The sequence below is a fragment of the Diorhabda sublineata genome, chromosome X (genome assembly GCF_026230105.1).
Source record: "Diorhabda sublineata isolate icDioSubl1.1 chromosome X, icDioSubl1.1, whole genome shotgun sequence".
Lineage (NCBI taxonomy): Eukaryota > Metazoa > Arthropoda > Insecta > Coleoptera > Chrysomelidae > Diorhabda > Diorhabda sublineata.
Genome location: NC_079485.1, coordinates 31,279,131 through 31,292,128, shown reverse-complemented (window position 1 = coordinate 31,292,128; position 12,998 = coordinate 31,279,131). Strand labels below are relative to the sequence as shown.

The following is a 12,998-nucleotide window of genomic DNA, read 5'->3' as shown; positions in this document are numbered from 1 at the left end:
TTCACGAGCATGACTTTTTTGCTCTCCAGTACAAGCCTAGAGCACACTGTTATGCACACAAATAAAACGGCCTCGTGGTATATTTATTGAAATTTATTCTTGATAATTAGTAATGATTTCAGATTTCTTTTGATAGAAAATAATTGTCAAAAGAGACCTACAATGAGAAACAGAAATTTTGCAACTTTTGACTATAAATCTGTTTTATCAGATTATTTCACATTCTAAAAATCATTTCGGTTTGTAAGTGAAGCTTTATTTTATTTGACTGGTATTATATTAATTCCAGATATCTAGTCTTGCTAGATTTGCCGATTTTCATGCTTTCAGGCAAATAGGATAAAATCTGGAAGTCAAAATAAACTTATCCCTACACCTCTCCGATAGAAAATTTTTGTATACAATTAAGGATATTCAGTATATTTCCTTGTTCCTGTTGAATGACAGCTCAGAAATAGTTTTGAATTATTGGTGATTGGTAAATAGACTGCAGTGGGTTCAGCGAACAAGTGTTGTATCTATTTTTACCCAAGTAGTTAGCAAGATGTGAACCTTTTAACTTATTTATATTACGTCAACATTATGAAATATACATATACTTATTCCAGCAATCACATTAGAATCAAACAGTTCACTTGTCGAAATACAAATGTACGAGGTCGTTTTCAAAATTCACAAACATATCAAAATATAATCTTTCCACAATATCCAACCTTAGGAGCTTCAAGCAATACGAGTATATAGATTGATTTTAAATATAATTGTATTGATCTGTTTCTTTCAAGAAAGATCGTTGCACGGCTATCCACCTACTCCACGTTCAGAATTAGTTAAGGGCTCAATATTTTAAAATGCGAAAAAATGCACAATCACTTGCCGATTGAATTCAAATTGATATAATCTTTTCCCGCATTTCGCAATAATTTGAGGGCATATTTACTGAAAAGTAGCTTCTGTAAACTATAATATTCAATTCCCGACATGCTGGTTTAATTTTTGCTATGGACGAAGGAATATACATATTTGAAACCAATATAAAATTCTATTGAATATTACGAGGTTTATTGCAAAATCCTTCATATCTTTGCGTCAAAACTTTTCAGTGACTCTAAGGTCATAGGGGTCATCATTAAAGGTGGATTTATAAAATCTACGTTCGCGCTGGCGCTGGCGTTACGTTCGCTTTCACATTGGTTACGCGTTGGAAACCGAGCGCGGGCGTAACATCACACTTCGTAATCTATTCAATTCATGTTGAACCTGAACGCTAAAAAGTAAATCAACGGAGTTGCTTATTTGGAAAAACTACCTAGATCATTATTGATTTTGGACCAGATACAAAGCGACAAGCATTTTGAATCGTAAAGACCAAAAAAGCTAAGTAAAGACAACAAGAGGTCACACGAATAGTAAGCGAGGGAGATAGAAAGAAAGAGACTCGTTGGATTGTTTATAGGTTTGAGAATTAGCCCTGATATAGGAAAAATATTACTTTGCAGGACTTGAAGTATGAACAGCTATAGCTTCCGACGTGCCTTAATTTGTTGCTTAACGACAATGTTTCCGCTCTATCATCAAGCCTTGTGCAGATATTTCAACATAGCTGCAAGTCCCTACGTAGTTCTGCTCTGTCCAAAATGAAAGCACACTGGTTGAATCACAAAAAGACTATTGAAACTAATTAGATGAATACATTGAAGTAAATTTTGAGAATTGGACTGCTTTGAAAAGTGAGTGATATTTAATTAAATGCTTACGGCTTTAAAGGATGTGAAGAATATATATATATATATATATATATATATATAAGATGCAGTAAATCAAAAAAGAAAACATGAGTTTTGATAATAGGACAAAGAAAGGATGTAAATGTGAATTTTTACCCGGGACTGGGACACAGACGATAAATTAATAGATATAGAGATAAGGAATGAAATATACTCGATGAAAAAAAGACCCAGAGTAGAGTAGTAGCAGCGGTGATGTAGCAACTAACGAAAATGGCAGGGAAAACGAGTCATAGGATATGAAAAGTTAAATAGGAACCAATAGAAACAAAATAGTTGAAAGATTTGTAAACTGGTACGAATACATAAACAGAAGAACACCACAAACCCTAATAAACAAAATGACAGAAGCAAAAAGATGTAAGAAAAGAAATAAATGAAGAACCTAGAAAACGTAGCTACAAGAAGTGGCACATGAATGAGGAAGATAAGGGAAAACAAAACATTAGATGAATGAAGTAGCAAAAAAGAATAATAAAAACTAATATCCCAATACTCTGCTACTCGAAAGGGCATAAGAAGCTCTAGAAAGAAAGATGAAGGTAGGTTCGATACTTTTGAGACACACCAATAATTTCCCACGAAATTTTGCTGTTCGAAAAACCAAATTTCTGAAATGGATTAATGAAAAAAAAATCAAATCGACGTCTTAGGTATGTATTGAAAATATCACAACAGTTCAAGGTTTTAAAGAGTTGCAAATTCGTGTTTCAGAGCCGTTTGTTCGGCAGTTGAAAAAATTATTACCGAGCCCGATGAAACAACTAAGTAGTGGTATATTTTTAGCACTCTTCAAAATGAAAATTTAGTATTGAACAGCCAAACTTTCGTCAGATGAAGTTACCAATTATTTTTAATATGATGTGAGTACCCGAAAATTTTTGTATGACACAAATTTACAACGTTCGGGTGAATAATAATTAATTTTCTGTCACCAAATTGTCAACTTTAATGATAGCCATTGCTACTAGTTGTTTATAAGAACAAATACACAAAGTATCAATAGTGTGGTGATAATTTTTTTCGTCAGCTGTAAGCCCGCGAGCTATATACAAAAAATGAAAATAGTGAATTCCCCTTGCCCCGACAAAAGAATAAAAGACAGCTGTGTAAGTGAGATCTCCCCCTATTTCACAAATACTAGATCTGGTGTGTTTGTAATCAACCGAAATGTTAGTTGTTAGAATTAATTGTCAAGGTTAAATTATTAAATTTGTTTTTTTTTTAATTTTAGAATTATTGTTATTCAAAAACAATGTATTTTCAAAAATGTATATTTCAACTAAATCACATAATAATAGTAAGAAAAAAACTCGAAAACAAGTTATATTACCAAAATCGATAGGGTTTATGTTGATTGTTTATTGTTTTATAAAACAATATTATTTGGGTTGGGAAAACCTTTATACTAGAAACATCTGTAATAAAAGCTTTGATTCCAACTAAAAACAGTTCAAGGATTTAATTTGTTTGGTTATTTATTTTACTCCTAATTCTAGTAGACTTACAATAAATGGCTTTATGTCTGGAATTCATACAAAACAACTGGGAACAAAATGGAAATACACATGCAGTCTTCATAGACTTTAGAAGTGCCTTTGATTTGGTAATTAGAAAGCACTTATTGTGAAAAGAACAAAAAATATAAAATATCTGAGAAAAAGTAAGGAAACTGACTAATATATATGTAAAAGGATAAAACGGGAAGATATGTCTTCCACCATATTTAATTTAGAGATGGAGGACATGAAAAGAGCACATTCAAATGTAATAGTGAATCAGTTTACATATGCAGATGACCTTACGATAATAGCAAATAAAAAATAATCAATAAAAGATAAGGAAGCACGAAAATTCGAATCATAGATAAATGGAGGTAGTAGAAAATAACGCAAAAACAATCTTGAAATAGTGAAGCACAAATTTGAAGCTGAAGGACGAAATTAAGCAATATTGAAAAAGAAAATATTAACAAAAATATATGTCTATATGAGGATTATATAATCAATTATAACTTACGCAAGCATAAAAACAAAAACAGAAGGAAATGATCGAAAATACCAGAGTTTGATAATGATATTAGGAAGATAGGTGTGATGAAGTAGATAGAAGTGGATTTATCAGCAGGCCGAGTAGGCTGTAGCCTAGGACGGCAGATATCAAATTATTTGTTAATTTCAATTAGCAAAATTGGAAAACATCATTGTTTAGATGGAGTTTTGAAATTTTTACAGAAGTAGAAGTAATTTAATAAATTTTGAAATATAGTATTATACTTAAACGTCTTTATATGAACAAATGCCAAACGCTTTGTAAAATACGCCCTAAATGTCCTTTAACAATTTTTTGCCGTAAAAATGATCAAAATCTTAGTTCTAAAACAAAAACATCAAATTTCTGAGGACAGTAAAGGCGGCAAAAGATAAATTGCCTACTGGAGGAAAATCGGTAAATCCGCCCCTGTAGAAGAAGAACCAAGTTGGAATTTCTGGAACCATTGGCGATATTCATACTGAATATACTATTTACACCATTACTACACCAACACTCACAATTACACTGTCTGACGTCTTGAGAGACTGAAGGTAAAACTGTTTACCTTCAGTCTCTGAAGATGATAACTTGGTTATTGTTACGCGCGTCAGACTGTGTAATCGTGAGTGTTGGTGTAGTAGTGGTGTAAACGGTGTATTCAGTAGAAGTATAAGATAAGACGTGATGAAGTAGAGGTACCCAGAGCAAATTGTTATAATCTAGAAGTAAGAAGGAGAAGTTTAGAAGGATCCTGGCGAGGATTTATTTGGAAAATATGGAACCAACAATGTTTTCCAAAAGCTGGAAAAAACTTCATAGAATTCTGTAAAGTGGCTACTGATAAAAATTTAGGGAAGATAATTATTATTGAATTAAAATAGTTACCTCAAAAATTGTAACATTGAATGTTTAAATGGTCTTGGTACTTTTGAAATTTTGCCTCAAAAATTGAGATGGCAATTCTAGTAAGGATACACCCTAATGCACGAATTTATTGAAATTTCAGTTTTTCCAATTAATTTAGTTCATTGTACATTATGACATATTTGCAAATACTTCAATTTCTGTTTCTCTCAATTATAAGTAGTTTCATTTTTAACTTTTTTTCCATGTATTAGATTCTTCTGTTTTATTAAATAGTTGTTAGTTGCTTTGTTTGTGAAATAGCAAAATTTTCTGTAGCAATAAAGTATATTCCCTCTCTTTTAATGTATTTATTTATATGAAATAAGCGAAATTTGTCATCATTTGTACCCGGAATATTCGTATCTGCTTTCGAATTTGAAAAATAAATAATAATTCCTCGATTTTTTTTTATTTCCCATTTCTGAGGAGTGACTTGTATTGAATTTATTCAATTTGAAAGTAAAATGAATAGTTTTCACAATTATTTTACGACACCAGTGACCTTATTAATTTTATATGTTTATTTAAAGAATACAATAATTACGGAAGTAGTCCAGTTTACTTTGTCCTTTGAATGTATTTCATGTGTAACAAACATAAATTCCCGAAACATCTGCTATTCTTATTTCGTGTGGTTCCAAGTAAAACAATACAATACACAGAAAACAAAACAAAAATATGTATTTCAAGTGAGTTTGAATAAATTTGACTCAATGTGTATCAAATGTCGGCTAGTGAAGTTTTTATCGACATCCATTTTGCTCAATTAATTAGCAGCACAAGTTCTACACTACAAAAAATGTTTCGCGTCATAGATCACAATCATCCAACGTTGCCAAACTTTGAAGTAGTGTAAAGAATGAGGGAACGATAAAAATATTTCAGTTAGGATTTTTTTCATCAAATAACAAACTAAAGAAGATGAAATTGCTTATGAATTTTATATGCCGTTTCTGAATGTCCCTAGTAAAGATAAATAATTATGTTGAATATTTCGTTGACTTGACCTAAACAAAAAATATTATGAATATTCGTGACCAATTGAGGAGAAAAGGAAATTGAAAATAAATAAGAAAAACAAAGATAATAGTGATAGGAAAAAGAATTGATGTTAACATTATGTATTACTTGAAAAAAGTGTATATAGACTATATAGAAAAAATTCTAATACACAAAGGTTTAATGAAAACAGAGACTACGACAACGGATAAAAGAAAATGAGGAAAATAATTTACGGGACAAATTAGAATATATTTCATCTTTTATACTATCTAAAATACTATAGAAATGATTATGTTAAACATTTATGAGAAGACGTAGGTATAATAATTTTTAATGTTATAAGAGCAATGAAGTTTTCTTGTTCAATGAAAGGCTTTTTTAATTTAAAATCTTTATATATATATATATATTCCACAATTCTTTTAATTCTACCGAAAAAATTTCTAGTTAAAACTTTGAATTTCTCATTGGATAAAAATAGTAATAGTTCAAAAAAAATAACATCTGTAGATCATTATATGTGGTAATGATGAGAAAAGTGGATTCTAAAAATGTAAAAACATTAGTGGCAAAGTAAGGAAAATTAAAAAGTAAAGAAAAAGCACTTACAATGGCTAATTGTTACAGATTTGGTAAACCTTGTATTTTAAATCTGTATTCAATGGTCAGATCTGATGAAATATGTGCTAATGCTGAATAAGGGTTTCGAATGGTGCAATTGAATACCTAATATTAAAATAAAAACATGTCTTCGTCTTGGGCGGGATATTATACAAAATATTGATTGTTGTTGTTCAAGTTTGAATTTCAGTAAGTTGATCATAGCAATGTTTGTTTAACAATTAAAAAGTGATTCTATGAACCAAATTATTAACACAGTACATTTATTTACCTAAATTCTGATTAGATAAAGTTTCATTGGTGGTTTTTTTGATATGTAAATAAATATGAAGTGAACTATTTGCTTCAATAACATTTTTCTAACGGTCATCGACTTATTTGTTTGCCATGTTTTTAAATATAACATGTCCATCGCCATCCTTTTATCGAAAATATGAGAATTAATGATATATAAATATTAGTAAAAAGTGGGTTAAAACTCAAAATATATAGAAGTTACAACAAATCTTTTTATACGATTTTGAATGGATTCAGCTTTTTGGAGAGTGTGTAAAATTTATTTGAAATTTAAAGAAACGGTTATAAACCTAGAAATAGTTGTTATGTAACTCGCCCTTACATTAACACCCTGGGAAATGGACCAAATTATTTTCCAACAAGATACGAAAAGAATAAGTTGACAAGATGGACGTAACATAGACTAATGAAGAAAATGGATGAAAAAAAAGAAGAGTGACGAGTAGGAAATAATAGAAAAAAGGATATTATGGAAGATATCCGGGACGAGGTATAGAATATGAATAGCCAAGGATTAAACCATGTGAAGGGGTTGAATTTCAAAAAAATATCATGACATGGTAACTATTTTGGAATTGTATTTTCCTCACGGATCAGGGAAAATGAAACAAGAAGAATGAATTAATTCAGTAGGAGATTTTAAAAACAATTTTTGATTGATAGGTTCTACTAAAAAATCAAACAGAAATGAATGATGATACAACATATGATATTAAAAATAAAAAGAATTTAAAAATCTTTCTGATGTGGATATTTAAAATATTATAAAGAACTTACAAATCCGTAACCTCTACTTTTTCCTGTTTGTCTATCAGTAATAACAACTGCCTCTTCGATTTCTCCATAAACAGCGAAGTGATCTCTAAGTGACTTATCGCTAGTGTGATATGGTAAACCCCCGACGAATAATTTAGTCCATGTGGTATCTTTATTTTGTACCCCGGTTCCATTAAGCGTACCAGCAGCCCCCAAAACCCCTAGACTTCCGAGTCCTCCCACGAGATTCTCGGTCTCTGTGGAGGCAGTAATTCCAGCACTCGGCATCAACATTTTCGTTTGTTCTTCAATTGTTTCGCGCTGCTCTTCGGCAACACGTGATGAGTTGTGGTTATCAGGCCTCGAAGTCGGTCTAGTGGGTCTGGTCAAGGGGTTGAAAATATTATTTATGTATTCCTTGGTGAAGGTGCTCTTGCGATCTCGCATATGTAAGCCGGTAGACACGTGGTGCTCTCACAGCGGCGCGTAAACAACTACAACTAACCACTCTAAATTTAGATTTTACTCTAGAGCTGTTCTTTCCGATCTCAAGCACTGTACTGACTAAGGGCACAGCGATACGGTTTGCCGCGCTCTCCGTCAACATATATGAACCACGCGGCCTACTCACTCACTACGCGGATTAGATGGGAATGAAATCGAATCGCTTTGCTACCGCGTGGCGTAGCTAACTATTCGCTAGCTTAGCTTGTAATGCGCCCCCTGGATTGAAGAAAGGTTATTGGGGGGGATTTTTTTATTTGTCGTCGGTTTCGTTTTCGTTGAGGACAATATATGGCATACGGGGTTATCCACAATTATACGTACTCATATTAAAATTGGAATCAGGCCAAAACAGAATACTCCGACAAATAATTAGATGTAAGTAATTAAATATGGAGGGTCGAACAATTCGTTGAAAGGAAAATTCAATAGAAACTATATGCAATTGAAAATATTTTCAGTTATTGGATTTTCCTATTCTTTCAATATTTTCTTCTCTATTTCCTCGCTTTGGTTCATCCAATTCTTTTTCGGCTTTCATATTTTTTGCTGCTATCACTCTAATCCTCATATGTCAACTGCTTGCTTTGTATTTTTCTTTTATTCTCTATTCAATTCAAATATTTGATAATTCTAGGTTCATTCTTTTCATTACTTTTTACAATCCACGGGAAGCGTATAAAAAAATTTTGTAGCCTACTGACTGACGTACATCATTTATAAAATTTTTTTTGTGTAAATCATTTTCATCGTCGGAAATAACCACACAAGGTGAAATTTCTATTGTTTTCGACGACGGTCTAATAGCCCAAATATTCAAGCAAGACAACAAGATTTGTGTATCAGTTTGTGAAGTAAATCTTATTTGGATCATTTTATATTGGAAATAAATTTTATTCACTTGGTCTATTTATGAAATAAAATCTGTTCCAAAATTTAGTCAACATCTTTTTGCAGTAAGATTGAGAATACTTGAAATGGAATAACTTCTTGATAAAATAAAAAGTACTAAAAACCATACAAATCAAAGTAATATTGTCATTTATTTGCTACAGACCTCTAATTATTTTCGAATTCTATGTAGAAATATACATAACTGAATTTAGCTTGATATTTCTAGTTTAATACAATATTTTCTATGGCTAGTGAGAGTAATTTTACACATAATAGAGCGAGCTATTCATCCCCAATAATAATTTGAAAACGAACTACTTCAAATAAGTACATAGAACATGTAGGATTTTAATTTGAGGGATTTACAATTCGTGAATTAAACCATCGCTAATTGAAGAGAAAGGTTTAATATTGTGAACTGCCTATATATAAATTAAAAATCAAATATTGGGAAATAATTAGTAGCTAAATATAGAAATTCTGTCATATAATCTGGAAAAATTCAGCAATCGCTTGAGGGTTAGTTATGCACCGAAAAATTTGTTTATTTCGTTTGAGATCACTACCCAATCATTTTAATGAATAACAAAAAGTCAAGCAAAACAGTACGTTTCGTACGATTCGTCAGGTGCCTTGACTAATATGGTGCTAGGTACATGGAGCTGGTCTATCGATAAAAGAAAATGTCGAAAGCATAGATTAATGTATTCAATTGAAGCTCATTATTAGGGACTGGTTTGACGAAAAACTCTGAAATATCTGGCAATAAAACACAAAGAAAACACAAAAATTTTTGGATCAAAATATATTTATTTTTCTTTTTAGCTCCATACACTTTTACCAGTTCTTCTCCAATTACACAACACACATATTAATTTTTTATTCTTAAAAAAATATCAAGGAATAAGTAATTAATTATCACCAGTCTAATAATTTGTTAGAAACCAAATTCAAATACAATATTTGAAAATATGAAGAACGCCATTGGTAAGTTCGTCGAGGAGATCTAGTTGATAAAAACTTTGTATCCCATATGTCCTCCCCTTGCATAATATTGAATCTTATCTATCGTTGGATTGAGTGATGAAACATGTTCAATTTATTCGTTTGAATAAAGTTGAAAATTTCGAACATATATATTTATCTAATTATATTTCGATGCTAGTTCTTCAAAATCACATCGAGATAACTTATAACATTAATGGCAACCATTTTGTTTTATACACGGTCGTAATAAAGAAGATTTCTTCTTTTTTGAATTTTTATTTCAATCTTTTTCGAAAGATATCAGTTAATACGCTGCATTAGTTTGTCGTAGGAGCTTTGCGTTAAAATTTGGATTCCAAACATAACAACTACATTAAGAAGTAATCTTTCATTTAATTATGAGGTTTAAGGTAGAGAAATAATTATAATAATACCAAAATAATAACCTAACCTCAAAATATTTATTTTTATTCTGAATTCATTTATATTAATGATTCTTCAAGAAAGTCTATTTCGAGTGAAAAAAAGCATCTTCAAGTTAAAGCTTTCATAAAAAAGTAGCAATAAGACATCTATTTACTTTTTTATACTAGGAATGATCAAGAAAAAGTTTAAAAGACGCAACCTTTGAAAACTACATATTGTGGAGAAATATTGTTCTCCCGTAGTGGAGATAGATGGTGCTACGTATCGTATAAGTGATGTAAGGGTGAGTAGTGGAAGCTCTCAGAAGTATCAGGACGATTGAAATGCAAATTAGTATCGTGGGACCTTATCGATCACACAGTTATAGGAGACGAAACCCCACAAAGCAAAAAACAACTATGAAGTGGATACGCCCTGGATCATCAGCGACAAATAAATTCAAGCTCACTTACTGTGGTAAAAATTTATGGAATTCATGTATGTTATCCTGATCGTGGCCAGACTATCAACGTGGATCGTTATTGTGCCACTTTGACGCGAAACTATAACACGCAAACAGCTACTTTTGTGAATGTGTGTCATCCTCCTTTATACCAAAACGATCTCCCCTACTGCTAAAACAACGTGAAAATTGTTAACGATGGTTCAGGTGAGAAACGTTTTACAGCACATATTTTCACCCAGTTTCTTGTTTCTGAGGTTTAGAAAGTGATGTGAAAACAAGATCGTTCCACATTCTAGAAAATGTCTCAATAAACTTTATGTTTTTGTTGAAAAGTAGACATATGTCTCATAACAACCCTCTTTCGTTTCCCTCACGGAGCCGTTGGACCTTGACCTTGAAGAGGGGGCTCAGCGGCCGCCCTCCTCAGGCGCGCCTACGTAAGAGTGAGGAGGTGGCCGGTGACAAGGACAGCTCATTTTTATGGACTTAATCCAAGGTAGAAGCATTCATGTCCAGGTATGAATACCCTAACCAGGTGTCGCGAACAATGCCTACAGGAAACCTGGCGAAATTCCAGTAGGATAGGTACCATGAAAAATCCCTTTGAGCAAAAGGGACCAAGGAACCCACAAAGCATCAGTGGCAGAAGCTCTGACCAGGGCTCACACGCCGCAGTTTCAGTGATGCTGAGAAAAAAAAAGTTGCAGAAAGCCCCAGGCTGCTCAGAGGGCTAAAGGATAAATGTTCCGTATCCTGAGGTTGCTTCAAACTCCAAATCTCCTATACTCAGGGCTTCCAATCCGGAGGTCCATGTAACGTCGGTTTAGAGGCCAAGAGCTCCTGGCTCACGCCCATCGAACAACGAGTTGTTTCTAAAACCGCTAAAACTGCATCTGCAATTGGTGCCGGTACTAGTTACGCGAAATCGAAAAGACGAATCTGCAATTGGCCGTAAGTCACGCGGGTAAACTCGATACCAACTTCACGGGTAAACAAGCTGTTGGATTTCATTGAAACGGTGTCAAGGACCTCAACCGGCAACGGAACCTCTTCAGCTGGTTAGGAAACATATCCTAATTCGTAATAAGGTTTAAGACAAAGCGCTTGATCGGCTTTTAAAAGACGACGGGCCTATTCGAAGACCCTTATAACTAAGCTGGAATTTCTGGAACCGTTTAAACTACACCTACACTTACAATTACACTGTATGACGAAGAAGATTTTTGGTCTACCACAATTCCACTATAAATCCTGTTCAGTATTTTCTGTTCTCAATTTGTTAACTCCTTGTATGTGTAGACAGTCCTGTAGAACAATTTTCCCACACTTTATTAAATCAATTTCAATAACTTTATGAATTTTTTCTGTGTCTAATTATTTTTTATTCATAGAAAATTCCTTTTAAATTTTTTACTTGATCCACTCTATTTAAATTAAATATTACTATTATTATTATTATTAGAATAGGGATCCAGTGGATATTTATGTGTATTTGGGGGTTGTGAAAGGGTTTAATATGTCGACCCGTTGGTTACGCCCGTGGAGTCGAGTCTAATCAAGCTTCAGATAATAGGGGTGCGATTTTCTAGGGGAGGATGCCCTCTTACCATATACGGCCAGGTGTGCACAACGAAGAATTGCCTATTTATTGTCGCACTCTCCAAGTTGAACGAACTATAATTTATAATGGTGAGGAAGTGAGGTTCTTTGTTATGTGAAGCTACTGTTTTTATATAATTTAACATTTTTCAAAAATTGAATATTAACAGAAAGCAATTATTGAAAAATAAGTATTCTAAAAAAAATTTTTACTAATATCTGTAGTTCGTAACTTGGTTGCATGCTAAAATAAAAACAATGTCACCCTTGCGAATGCACAGGAAATAAGGATAATGCGATAAAAGATAGCATTAAATTGTGAACTGAACTCGTCCTTTCGTCCTTAGCATATACACATGGCTCGTAATATTCATATTTATCTATTTTTTTATCTAATAGTCAAGCACGAAATGTGGTTGGTTTTATACATAGAAACTTTAGTTTGAGTCATGTATTATATAGTTTTAACGCAACCCTTTTTTTATTGTGTCCACCCTTCTAAATATTTGATTACGTTCGATTACGATTACATTGTCTATCTTATTCGGAATTATAATTTAATTGAATGCTCAAAAAATTCAATTCGAAGTCAAAAATGTCGTTGATATAAGGGTATGCAATTGTTCACGAAAATGTCTTGTATTCTTCGTAACAAAAACATTTCTTGGATTTATTCAATGGAGACAAATTTAAGTTTAATAATATAAGTAAGGTTTAATAAAAATAACGAGCATAGAGAT

At 32.4% G+C, this 12,998-nt stretch overlaps 1 protein-coding gene across 1 annotated transcript in view; it reads right to left on the bottom strand.

Annotated features, from left to right (window-relative positions):
- Positions 1–8,115, bottom strand: part of LOC130451695 (RNA-binding protein 24-B-like) — a 49,538-nt gene extending 41,423 nt beyond the window's left edge. Inside the window, exon 1 of the mRNA XM_056790880.1 lies at positions 7,425–8,115. Coding sequence (XP_056646858.1) covers positions 7,425–7,850 — 426 coding nt within the window. The 5' untranslated portion in view covers positions 7,851–8,115. The remainder of the gene's footprint in view (positions 1–7,424) is intronic.
- Positions 8,116–12,998: the final 4,883 nt, after the last annotated feature.